Here is a 13082-nt window from a genome sequence, read left to right on the forward strand (position 1 = left end):
TAACATAACGAGGCCTTACAATTGGGAATTCGTATTGCGGTGCGCCGCTAACGATGATATGTTCCACCTTTAAAGGTGGATAATATTTGATATTTTAAAGGTTAACAGATACTCAAAATTTTTAGAATGTACGTGTTATTTCAACTGTTATTCCTTGCAATAAAAATTGTCAAATAAAATAATATAAAATATTTTTTATGAAAAAAAAAACCGACTTCAATGGGGGATGGCGTTGAAAGTTGAAAGATTACTTGTTGTTAATGGTGCACTCTTAGATTCCAGACAATTAAATGAAAAAGACAGTATCTTTTGCCTAATTATGTAGAAAAGGAGGTGAAACCACCCACTTTTCTAGCAGCATTACTTTTCTGTAAGGGTCGCAGTTCTAACCTAACCTAACCCACTTTTCTGATAGCATTTCGTTTCTGTAAGGTTCACAGTTCTAACCTAACCTACTTTTCTGATAGAAGTTCTGGTCTGTGAGAATCGCAATTCAAAAACGCCCACCCACCTAACCCACTTTAGTAGCATTTCCGGGTCCGGGTCTGGGTTCGGATCCGAGTCCGGGTCCGTGTCCGGCTATCCGGGTCCAAGTTTGGGCCCGATTTTGGTCTGGGTCCGGGTCCGAGTCGGGTTTCGGGTTTTGAGTCCGGGTCCAAGTTCGGTCCGGGTCCGAGTCCGAGTTGGGTTCCATGTCCAGACCCGGGTCCGGGTCCGAGTCCGGGTCCAAGTTAGGGTCTGGGTCCATAACGAAGAGAACAAATCGCCAAACATAAACTATGCGTCATTAAAGAGTTCCATTCTGATCATCATCAGCAGTTCCACTTCATCAAATGTCACTTTTATAAATGGAAATGCTGGATTTGTTGATGAAAATACAAAAATCACTATATGTATGCCTTTCACATTTGAGGAGTTCCCTCGATTCCTCATGGATCCCATCATCAGAACTCGAGCTTGACAAAAATGTGTCTTGAAAACCTAACTTGCTTAACAAACATAACGAAGAGGACAAATCGCCAAACGTGAACTATGCATCATTAAAGAGTTCTATTCTGATCATCATCATCAGCAGTTCCACTTTATCAAATGACACTTTTTTAAATGTAAATGCTTGATTTTTTGATGAAAATACTAAAATCACTATATGTATGCCTTTAACATTTGAGGAGTTCCCTTAATTCCTCATGGATCCCATCATCAGAACTGCGTTTTGACAAAAACGGGACCAATCTGTATGTATATACTTACAATCAAAAAACGAATTTTCAAAATCGGTCCAGAAATGACGGAGTTGTGGAGTAACAAACAAAAAAAAAACAACCGAATTGAGAACCTCCTCCTTTTGAAATCTTGAAGTCGGTTAAAAAATATAGGTATGCATACAATGAACTCGTTAGGGTCGCTATGTAGGGCAATAATGGCCGCCATCTTGAATATCTCACTTCTGGTCAAGGTTTGGATCGGGCAACCGGCAAATTCGGATTCAGCGGGGTCAAATTAGGTTAAAAAATCCGGTTGCCAAAAAGTAACATGATTTGCCAGTCGCATCAAGAAGGAGAGCGATTATGTTTTTTTTTTTGTCTAGACTATATTGAAATAACAACAAAATAAACTAACATTAAAACTAAACTATACCTAAACATAATAAATCTTAAAAGTAAACTTATAAATAAAAAATGCTCCCCAGGTCACCTTCTTGCGTTATAGTTTATAGTGCCTAGAAGGCTGGCAGCGTTACCTTTTTGGATGGCCAGGCTTATCCTCTGGCCGAGGTAGCTGCCAGCCCTCTGGTCACCTGAGGTGTCAACAAGGCGGTGGGAAATTTCCTTGGAAAGGGTTTTTGCGTTGGGCCCCCACGGTCCCGTAGAAACTCTTCTACGCCATACGGCGCAAATATGTAGCCCTCGCCGAGGACAGCATATTTGCGCCGCTTGTTTTGTTCTGCGGTTCTGCGGTTGTAGCCGCAGCTCCCGCCTTGACGGAGGTCGCCTGTAGGTGGGACGGCGCGAGCGTGTCAACGCAGGTGGCGTCCCACACAAGCGTCCTTCCGAGCCTCCACGGAATGAGTGTCATTCCGTGGGGCCACGGAATGAGTGTCTTTCCGTGGGGCCGCTTGCCGTCGTCGCGTGCGATACCGTTCGGCTCTAGGATGGCCTGCACGCTAACGGAGGCAAGCGCCCTCCGGATGACATCATTCAGGGAGGCGTGGCGAGAGATGCGGCCCGCGCTTCTCTGGCAGGGTAAGCCTTGGTGGCCCAGCTCGTCAACATTGGAGCCACAGCGGCATCGGTGGGGCTCATTGGTTTTGACCCCCAGTCGCAGACTCGTAGCGAGTGCGAGGGTCGTTCTCTCTAGGAGGGTGCCTATGTTGGGGGATGGCAATGCATGGAACCAGAGCCCCGACTCTGGCTCTGATAAGGCTAGGAGACGAGCGCGCTCTGCAGGGCTTCGAGCATCATCAATAAGTGCTTTTAAAGTGGCTCTGCAGAGGGGCTTCACATTTATTTAATACTACAGATAGAAACTTGACCGTTTGAATTAAAACATAGTGGATAATATTTATGAAAAAAAACACACACACACTGATACACTACATTTTTCGATAGCTTTATCCATGCTCTATACATGTAGGTATATATTTATACAAGATTACGTAGTAAGCTTTAGCGTTTACGTTTAGCTTGGTAACAAAAATCGCTAACAAATAAATACACGCAATTAATTTTTCATTTTTCAATGTCAATGTTAGATAAGCTGTAACTGAATCATGTATATGTATATACACCGTGTGTATAAATATATATATTATTATATTTATTGCTTAAGGGGATAAGTTCGCTTTTGTACACATTTACTGTATTCTCTCTGTGTTATGTACTTGTTTTGTGCAGTAATAGTACATTACTACAGAGGCCGGGAAGTAAGGGGTTGCCGGCCGAATGCATATATACGGCCGAACGTAGTGAGGCCGGATAGTTATGAGGCCGACAACCCCTTTTCACGCCGATGTATGTATAGTGCTTTTTTCAAACATGCAATGAAATAAATAAAGAAATTACGAAATCAAAGTTTTAATTCTAAAGAAACTAAAAGTAAACTAGGCACAAAATATAACTACCACCTGTACCTATCTTTATCACACGTGTCGTATATTTTACACATGTATTTAATCAATTTATTACACAAATGTTCAAAGGTATATTTATGTTTTCTTTGATTTTTCGCCTTGTATTTTCTCTGACTGTAGTTTTAGCCACATAACTAAGATTACATCGTTTTTTATGTTGATATTATGCTTCACATACATCGTTGCCTTAAACATGGAGTATAATTAACAGGTATTCGTTTAATATTTTCGTCGGAACTCATATTAAACAACACAATAAACAACGCACAATAAATCCAATAAAATAGAATTACAGATACACAATGAAAAATGTTCAACTTTACCTCCAAAACGATTAAAAAAACACCAACGCGTGTTTGAGTAGACATTTTTACCGCTAATATTTAAATGAAATATAATTTGTCAAAGGACTGTCTCATTTCAAACATAGACAGAGATAATCATACTATCTTTGTCTTACACTGGTACTAGCACCCAAAAGAAAAGGAATTTTGTTTTTATTTACTGACAAACTGGTTTGACCAACTATATTTTAAATCTGTATTTGTAGGTAAATTTGCAATTCAAAATTATTGGAATTTGTTAATAATGTTTTATTTATATATTTTTTGTAAATTCGATACAAATAAAACTGCAAAATATATTAATTATCGTTTATTGTTTTTTTTAAGGGGTATTGGCAGAATGTCATTCCGAACCATAAGCAAATATTGGTTATAGTTTTTTTTGGCTGAATGCCATGATGCTGTGTCACAAATATATGTGAAATGGAAATTAAAAAAGAGCCACTTCCCGGCCTAGGCCTGCAACTTTGTATGAAATTTCATTACAGGCCCCTCGTCTAGCCGCGCCGGAGTCGTGATACTTCCCAGCCTAATATGAAGAACGTAATATCAATATTACATAGCATGTTTGAGAAAAGTGTTTACTATTACTACATGTATGTATATGTCAAACCTTACCATCGTCAGAGAGGCACATTATTATGTCTATTATAATAACATATTCTATTATATTATAACGGTTTGCAAGGTAAGGTAAATATTGTATCGAAAGATATACTATAACATATAATACTTCAGCACAGACTAGGAAATATTTCAGACGGACAACTTCCAAACAATACCGCGTGCCTCGCGTTTCTTTTGAATATTTTTTTATTTTAGTTTTTTACGTATAAAATCAGTCACCTACTGCTATTTATGACTTCTAAATGTAAAATTCGACTTTCCTGACCGCTTTAATATGCAAAAAGTACAATTAACCTCTAGCTGCGCACTATACAAGAAATATTGCCAGTCAAATTTGAATGTAAGGAATAGTGCAAGCATCTAAGCTCTGTTCCATTTAATAAGAATTTAAATTTAATTGGAAGTAATCTGTACGTGGGACGGTGTGTATGGGACGTTAGAAGTTAGTGTAAGTAATCAATATTCTTATTGAATGGCGACATATAGTTTTAATATTTTTAAACCTCTTCTAAGGGCTCTAAATAGTTTATTATGCTTTTATCTACTTTCGTAAGTATGGCAAGAAAATTGTAAACAGCAGTTAGGGTGATAGCTTTCATCGGCAAATAATAGTACATTTCGATGCTAGTGCGGAAAGCATGTCATTACTTCAGGACTACCGAGATATGAACGACGAAGTAGAGAATGATATTTCCGCACCTTATCGAACGACGTTTTTTAATACAGTTGCAAAAAAAATAAGAAAAACAACAAGTAAGGAATTCGAAACTTTTATATTATTAATTCTGTGACATCATTGACATTGACATTATGAAGAGGTGTTTTTTTTAGCTGGGTGTTATTATTATTGAACGCACTTCAATGAAAGTTTTTTTTTAAATGCATGTTCTATAAGAGCAACTGTATTAAAAAAATATTTTTTTGGCAAAAAAATTCATTTTGGTACAAGTTTTTATTGCTGACTGTACTTTTCTATCCACAGGCAACTAATTAAACTAATACTCATCGAGACGATTCTAATGGCTCCTCTACACTAAGGGTGGTGGTAGATGATGACTGGCGGGCACGATAGTGAAGAGGGCATACTCGGCAGTCCCCGCCAGTCATCGTCAATGATCGCCTGCGACCCGTGTATTGTCGGTTTTTGGGCACGCATCAAAGGGATTCGCCGGGAGGTTGCGGTGTACAGGCGATCATGTGGATGCTTGCGCGATGATCTTGCCGATGATAGACGATGATACTATCAACGATCATCGCCGATAGTCAAGAGGAGGCATAAAAACCCCAAACACTATTAGGTTGCGTTGTTTTATCACAGAGTTCCCATGGCCACCTCTTGTCTCCATCATCAGATCAGCTCGATGGTACCATAATATTGCATTGTCACCCGATTTACATATGTATGCAATTAAATCCAGCAAAAGTTGTTTAATCAGGTTTCTAATCGTCTGAAGTCACAAGAGAAAGGTCTCAAGATTATTCATATTTTTGGCAACGGTATTATGGTCTACAAATAAAAAAAAAAACAAAAACTCTGCTGGCTGAACCTACGGCACCTTAGCACATAATAAATAACAGTTCAACAGATCATTGACCGAAAGCCAACCGATCACCCGGCCCAGGACCTGTTTAGGAAACATCGAGTCCTGACTTTGCCCAGTGTGTTTATCTTAACTGCCTGTAAATATGTTCGGTCTAACCTACACAATTATAAAACTTATAGCGACAAGAATAAAAGACAATACCTTCTAGTACCACCTCGCCGAAGACGGGCAAAGGCCCGCGCGATGCTCGGTGTTGTCGGACCTAACCTATACTACCGTGTCCCTATGGACATTAAAAATTCGCCTAGCGATGCCATATTTTCGAAAAGGTTAAAAACATGCTCATCGAATTAGCATGCTATAGTACTACCGAGTTTCTGCAAAGGGATCGTTGCACCCCTTGCTGTAATCCATACTAATATTATAAATGCAAAAGTCTGTCTGTCTGTCTGTCTGTCTGTCTGTCTGTGTGTTCCCTCTTCACGCTTAAACCGCTGAACCGATTTAGATGAAATTTGGTATACAGATAGTTTGAGTCCCGGGGAAGGACATAGGATACTTTTTATCCGAGAACTCACCCCTCAAGGGGGTGAAAAGGGGGGTGGACATTTGTATGGGAAATCAATAACCGCTGAACCGATTTAGATAAAACTATTATGGCGATAGTTTGAGCTGTGGGAAAGGATGTAAAATAACTTTTATCCCCGAAATCATCCCTTAAGGGTGTAAAAAATGGGGTGGAAATGTATAGTGTGGACCAATTTGGGGGAAAAAAGAATGGACTAAAAAGCAGATTTGTTTAAGAATTAAGGTATCCAAATTACTAATTCCACGCAGACGAAGTCGCGGGCAAAAGCTAGTTTGTGTATAAAGCCCTACTTACTGTTACTGTTGGTTCTGCAATTGTGAACATGTAAATAAATGCAACACTTAGTTATAAATTATATCAACTTAGTTATAAGACATTGACGTTTAAACTTGATGAATGTATGTTTATAAATAAAAAATCTAAATCTGAATCTGTTCTACCGTACAGAAAGTAATCTTCCTACAAAATCGAAGCAATGCTAGGCCGAGAATACCCGAAAGGATGAGTTTCGCACCCCTGACCTTAGTGAAATATTTTTGATATTAGTTAAATTACACTTTTTGTTTAAGATTACAAAAAGAAACAATTGTCATTTTTTAACCGACTTCAAGATTTCAAAGGAGGAGGTTCCCAATTCGGTTGTTTTTTTTTAAATGTTTGTTACTCCATAACTCCGTCATTTCTGGACCGATTTTGAAAATTCTTTTTTTGATTATAAGTATATACATACAGATTGGTCCCGTTTTTGTCAAAACGCAGTTCTGATGATGGGATCCATGAGGAATTGAGGGAACTCCTCAAATGTTAAAGGCATACATATAGTGATTTTAGTATTTTCATCAACAAATCAAGCACTTACATTATAAAAGTGACATTTGATGAAGTGGAACTGCTGATCGAAATCGGTTTTTTTTTCTTAAAAATTATTTATAATTATTATTAATATGTTGGTATACTTTGAATTTTTTTTTAATACTACGTCGGTGGCAAACAAGCATACGGCCCGCCTGATGTTAAGCAGTCTCCGTAGCCTATGTACTCCTGCAACTCCAGAGGAGTCTGAGGCTAAGTGGTTTCCGTAGCCTATCAGCGTTTCCAACTTCAGGGGTGTCGCACGCCTTGCTGACCCTTACACCTTTCTATTAACAATTTATTACGTTAACATTATTAATCATTGTTTTAGTTACGAGTATATTAGGTAGGTCCTACTGCATTGAAGGGTAATAGTTATTTTTACGATTCAAGTGCGGAAATTACCTATTCGCACGTGTATTGTACAACGTTTTACAGTACATAATGAAATGAAAAATCTTTATTTTCAGGCAACTATTTATGTATAACCCTTTAAATGTTCGACTTAGGCACGGAAAGTGCACAATATGTACGTACTGTAAAGGTTTTTGTTTTGAACGTGGACATTTGTCGGGCAGGGCTACCTCGACACGAACAGCCTCGACATGTCGCAGAAGGAGCACCGGCACCTGGTGCTGCAGATCGCGCTCAAGTGCGCGGACATCTCCAACCCCTGCCGGCCGTGGCCCATCAGCCGCAAGTGGAGCCACAAGGTGTGCGAGGAATTCTTCCGCCAGGGCGACTACGAACGCAAGCTCAACCTTCCCGTCACGGCGCTGTGCGACCGGCACACCACCTCCATACCCAAGATTCAAACAGGTAATTTTGTGTTCTTATCGGGTCGATAGGTACTTAGTTCCAGTTTAGGATGTGTATATGTGTGTCAGCTTTGTCTGTCTGTTTCTGACGCGTGATCCTCCACAACCGGCCCACCTCGCCTGATTGCGGTCAGGTTACAGTGGTGAAATGTACCCTTAATGTACCTTATGTACGACGTCGGAAATCGTATGGCGGTGAACGCACATGTGCGTTGGGGGCAGTGAATGTGTTAATAGGGGTCCGGCTGGGGAGTAAAATCTGCAGCCGGACCACGCCTGGACTCTTAAATACCTAGCAGAAGAAATGTACCTGTTATTATGCACCTATAAATAAATCGTTTTTTTATTTCAAATATGGTCTTTTAAGAATTTATAAGACCATTTTTGAAATAAGAAAACGATTTATTCAAAGGTACAATAGAAGGTACATTCATCTGTTATTTAAATTATATCTTGAAGTCGCGGATATCAGTGGGTCCAGGCGTTGTTCGGCTGCAGATTTTACTCCCCAGTCGGATCCCATTTCAATTTTCAATTTCGATTTCAATATCTTTAATGTCAAAATAACACATGGATTTTAAATGCATATAAGTATCTGCCAAACTACGGAGGTACGTTCGATTTCCGATGTGGTACATAATTTATGTAACATAAGGTACATTAAGGGTACATTTCACCATTGTAACCTGAACCTGACCACCGCAAGCAGGCGAGGTGGGCCGGCTGTGTTTCTGACTCCCCAACAGATGGGCCAGTTTTAGAATAGCTCAAGGTCGGGCAATTCCCTATGCCCGGGGGGTAATGTAATAGGTAGTTTCCTGAATAAAAAATATAATTATAATTACGAGTAATCCGACGGTTAAAACCAAAAAATATTCGATCGGATTTTGTTTTGGCAGTCAAACAAAAAATGAGTAAGATAAAGCGCGTTAAAGTTCGGGAGTGCAGGCTTGTGAAAAGTAAAGCGTAAATTATTTTAGTGTAAGTGTGATTCATTTCCTAATAGTGCCTAGAACTTCGCCCGCATGGGATTCAGTTTGTGGCTTTCCTCCTAAGAATTAACTCCATAAAATAAAACAGCCCAACCATCCCTAGATTTAAATTGCTTAATTAGTTAAATGAAAAGGAAACAGTAGAGATTTGTGTGTGTTAATACTTTCTTTTCAGGTTTCTTCAAATTCGTTGTGACTCCTCTGATAACCGAATGGCACCGCTTTTTGAAAAACGATCTGTCGGATGAGATGTTAAAAAATTTATTGTACAACCAAAACAAGTGGGACATGCTCGTGGCGCAAGAAATAGCGGAGGAGACCGGGACGGAGATGTCGGACGCGGACGCGGCGGACGATGACCTCGACACCTGCTCCGGCACCAACCTGTCCGCCAGCTCCGAGCTGCTGCTGCCGCTGCGTCGCAGCTCGCTCAACCCCGTCAAATCTCAAGGCTTGAAAGAACAACTCAGGCGGTTCTCTGTTCCGTTGAATGTATTCCAAGACTCCAAATTCAAGAATAGAGACAAAAGTCGAACTCCTTCACTGGCTGAATCTCGAATGCGTACCAACGGCAGCCCATTGAGTAGTGAACATTCTCTGCATTCACAACTCAGCGTTCGTGGACATTGCGAGCACGGCAAGCCCACTGAAAAAATGTTGAGCACCGAGAAACTACTTCCGGATTATTCGATAGCTTCTATCACTACTCCGGTGCAAGCGACCCGTTTGAATATCGTGCTGAAAGACGGCGGCAGTTGCAAGCTCATCCGGCAACAGACATTCCCGCCGCTCGAGACCGTGGCGCACGCGCACGCCCTCGCCGTCAAGCCGCTTCACACGAGCAACGAAGATGCCATCTACCCGTCCCAGTACATCAAGACTGATATCAGCCAAAAGTTCGACATGAGTAAAAAGGAGGGCAGATTTAGCAATATATTCAAAGGTTATGATACTGATAAGACTGATAACGATGACGCTTCTGAAAATAATAACTTAGACACTACGGATTGTTCACGTAATATAGAGAAAGAGAATCGGGACCCGTCAATACGCAGCATGAGCGGCATGCGCGGCAGTCAGTTGCGGGACAACCTGGCGGGAGTGTCGCTCGCGCGCGCCGCCGACCAGCTGGCGCGTCGCCGCAAATCCATGCCCACCGACATCATCACAAACAGTAACTATCTCATTCACTAACTATTCACCTTACGTGTCGTCAAATATTATTATTGATTGATCATTTCTGAGGAAGCGTGTAGTAGTAACCATTATAAAGATTTTAATATTTCGTAACTAAAGTATATTGAATTGAATGAAGCGAATATTAATGCATACTTCAAAGTAGTAAGTAGTAGTAGTAAAATATTTTTCTCAAACATGCAATGAAATATCGTCCTTATGTACGTCAAAACAGGCTTCAAAGTATCACGTTTCGGGCGGAGCAACTCGAGAGAACTGTAAAGGAATTTCATACGAAATTGAAGGCCTAGGCCGGGAAGTAATTTTTTTTTATTTTAATTAAACATGGCGTCTTGTGTTCATGAACAGGCTAAACAGCTGTTTTTTTTTTCTAGTGGCTGAATGGTTATCGGACCAAAAATATCCGCGTTAACGCCTATTACACACGAACTGATATTAAGTATACTAATCTGTATAGCCCACTCCATACTACGCGGCGCGAAGCCGCGAACGCGAGTGTGGAGTCGATTTCGCTGATTAGCGAATGCTCGTGCGAATGGGGCCTAAGTCACCAGGGACCATAGACAATATTTAAAATCCTCTGCATTTATAGTTTGTCAAAGGACTGTCTCATTTCAAACATAGACAGAGAGAATCATACTATCTTTGTCTTACACTAGTACTAGCACCCAAAAGAAAAGGATGAGTATAGTATTTTTTTTGTTCTTATTTACTGACAATTTGGTTTGACCAACTATATCAGGTTGTGTATAATAACCCTAATAAGGTCTATTCGAACACTACACACGCGAAATAGCACGACTTCCGTAAAAAAAAAAACATTATGTAGTATGGAGGGAAAATTAAAAAACTTATGTCGAGTAGCTGGATTTTATATTTGTGATTGATATAAATTTATAAATAAAACTTCAATGTGAGTTCCGATGATAATAGCGACGAAGAAATTAATTGTACTCCGTCGCAATTAAGGGCGGAGGCAGAATTAGCAATTAATAACTTGTTGCCGCCAAAGTCGAAGGAGAAATTGTTTTTTTTTTGAGTGGTGTATTTCTTTATTTCATTGCATATGTTTGAGAAAGCACTATACGTGCCTGGCCGTGAAAAGGGCTTGCCGGCTTCGTATCACTATCCGGCCTCCCTACGGTCGGCCGTCTATACCTACTCAGCCGGCAAGCCCTTCTTTCCCGGCGCCTGCAGTAATGTACTATTATTTTAGACAGTGACTGTTTATAAATTTCAGCTCCGAAAGAGAAAAAGATGCGAGAAGTGACCACGATTCCAGAATTTTTAAAGAAGACTCTAGCCGGTAAAGATTGTTGGACGCGACGGCGAGGTTCGGCGCCCGTACCGGTGGCGTCGTCGGAGCTGCGCGGGCTAGCCGCGCTCGGCGCGCTGCGGCACAGCATCAACGGCGGGCGCCGCAAGCCCGGCCCCGTCGGCACGTGCCAGCAGTGGCTGGCCAAGGCCACGCTCGGCGTGCACGACAGGAAGATACCGAACCTACCGCGGAGAAGTTCGCTGCCCGTTGAGGTGATAATACTAGTTAAATCATTAAAAAAAAATGGCTCATCGACACATGCTAAAACAGTCTGAAGTCCGTTTTCATCTACCTTACTGTACCTACCTTATTGTACTACTCGATACCCTGTTACGAAATGTATAACAAAAGAAGTCACTTAACTGCCCGTGTGGTGCCGGGTAAGAATAGCACCACCCCCCTCTCTTTCCGTGGGTGTCGTAAGAGGCGACTTAAGGAAATCCGGTGGATGGGCAGCAGCGTCCTCCGAGAACTACTTCTATCAAACTGCGGTCGCCAACCCGCCTGCCAAGCGTGGCGACTACGACAATCCCCCCAAGGGATAAAAACAAAAAAAAATGCAGACAAATAAAACCCAGACCCCTAGTCCCCGGCAGCCCCGCTATTCCTGGCTCCGGTAGCGGCCAGGGTAATGGCGGGGCAGGGGGTGCTACAGTGAATCACCGGCAGAGGCCCGGCTACCATAACCGACGACCCTTGGCCCTGGCAACATACAACTGCCGTACGCTGCGGACCGACGAAAAGTTATTAGAACTGGAGGAAAAATTAAGCAGGTTACGTTGGGGAATCATAGGGTTGACATGATAACTGAATTCCGGCAACTTGCTCTATTTCCGGGAGGGCGAACAACGGTCCCATGGGGTTTATCGTCCACAAGTCCCTCGTAAACAACGTGGTGAAGATCGAGAGTGTGTCGAACAGGGTAGCGTGCCTTGTACTCAGAATGACCCAACGTTATTCGTTGAAGGTCATACAGGTCTACGCACCGACCTCGACACACTCCGACGATGAGGTGGAGGCTATGTATGAGGATATATCTCCAGAGCCATGCATAGCTCCAAAACTCACTTCACAGTTGTTATGGGGGACTTCAACGCTAAGCTGGGAAAACGAGACGGTGAAGAGCTGATTGTGGGGCAATTTGGAATGGGGCGTAGGAATCACCGGGGCCACCTACTGGCTGGTTTCATGGAGAAGGAAGGACTCTATATGATGAACTCCTTCTTCAGGAAACGTGAGCACGGGAAGTGGACCTGGGTGAGCCCTGACGGTGCAACAAGGAATGAGATCGACTTTATCATGTCGACGAAGAAGCAAATATTCAGTGATGTTTCTGTGATCAATTCGGTCAAAACCGGGAGCGATCACCGTATGGTAAGAGGCACACTGAATATTCAATTTAGGCTTGAGAGATCTCGACTGATAAAGTCTACGCTCCGCCCGGCACCGGCCCAGCTCCAAAACCCCGAGAGCTTCCAGCTCGAACTTCAAAACCGGTTCGAATGCCTAGCTAGCGACCTGGACGATTACAACGACAGGTTTGTGGAAGCTGTTCATACGGTCGGGTCCAAGTTCTTCAAGACTCGTCGTACAAGAACCAAGAAACTCTCGGACTCCACTCTCAAGCTCATGGAGGTGAGGCGTGAGATGATTCTGCAGTCGTCAGGTGAC

The 13082-nt window shown here is 41.8% G+C and overlaps 1 protein-coding gene across 2 annotated transcripts in view; it reads left to right on the forward strand.

The window, feature by feature from the left end:
• LOC134754210 (dual specificity calcium/calmodulin-dependent 3',5'-cyclic nucleotide phosphodiesterase 1C-like) overlaps window positions 1–13082 on the forward strand; it is a 166409-nt gene that overhangs the window by 98530 nt on the left and 54797 nt on the right. For both annotated transcript variants that reach the window (XR_010128878.1, XM_063690371.1), the window contains exons 8-10: window positions 7665–7905; window positions 9072–10070; window positions 11334–11623. Coding sequence is in view for 1 of the 2 variants with exons in the window: in XM_063690371.1 (XP_063546441.1) it covers window positions 7665–7905; window positions 9072–10070; window positions 11334–11623 (1530 nt within the window). In the remaining variant the exon portion in view is untranslated. The remainder of the gene's footprint in view (window positions 1–7664; window positions 7906–9071; window positions 10071–11333; window positions 11624–13082) is intronic.

Source organism: Cydia strobilella, chromosome Z (assembly GCF_947568885.1).
Source record: "Cydia strobilella chromosome Z, ilCydStro3.1, whole genome shotgun sequence".
Classification (NCBI taxonomy): domain Eukaryota; kingdom Metazoa; phylum Arthropoda; class Insecta; order Lepidoptera; family Tortricidae; genus Cydia; species Cydia strobilella.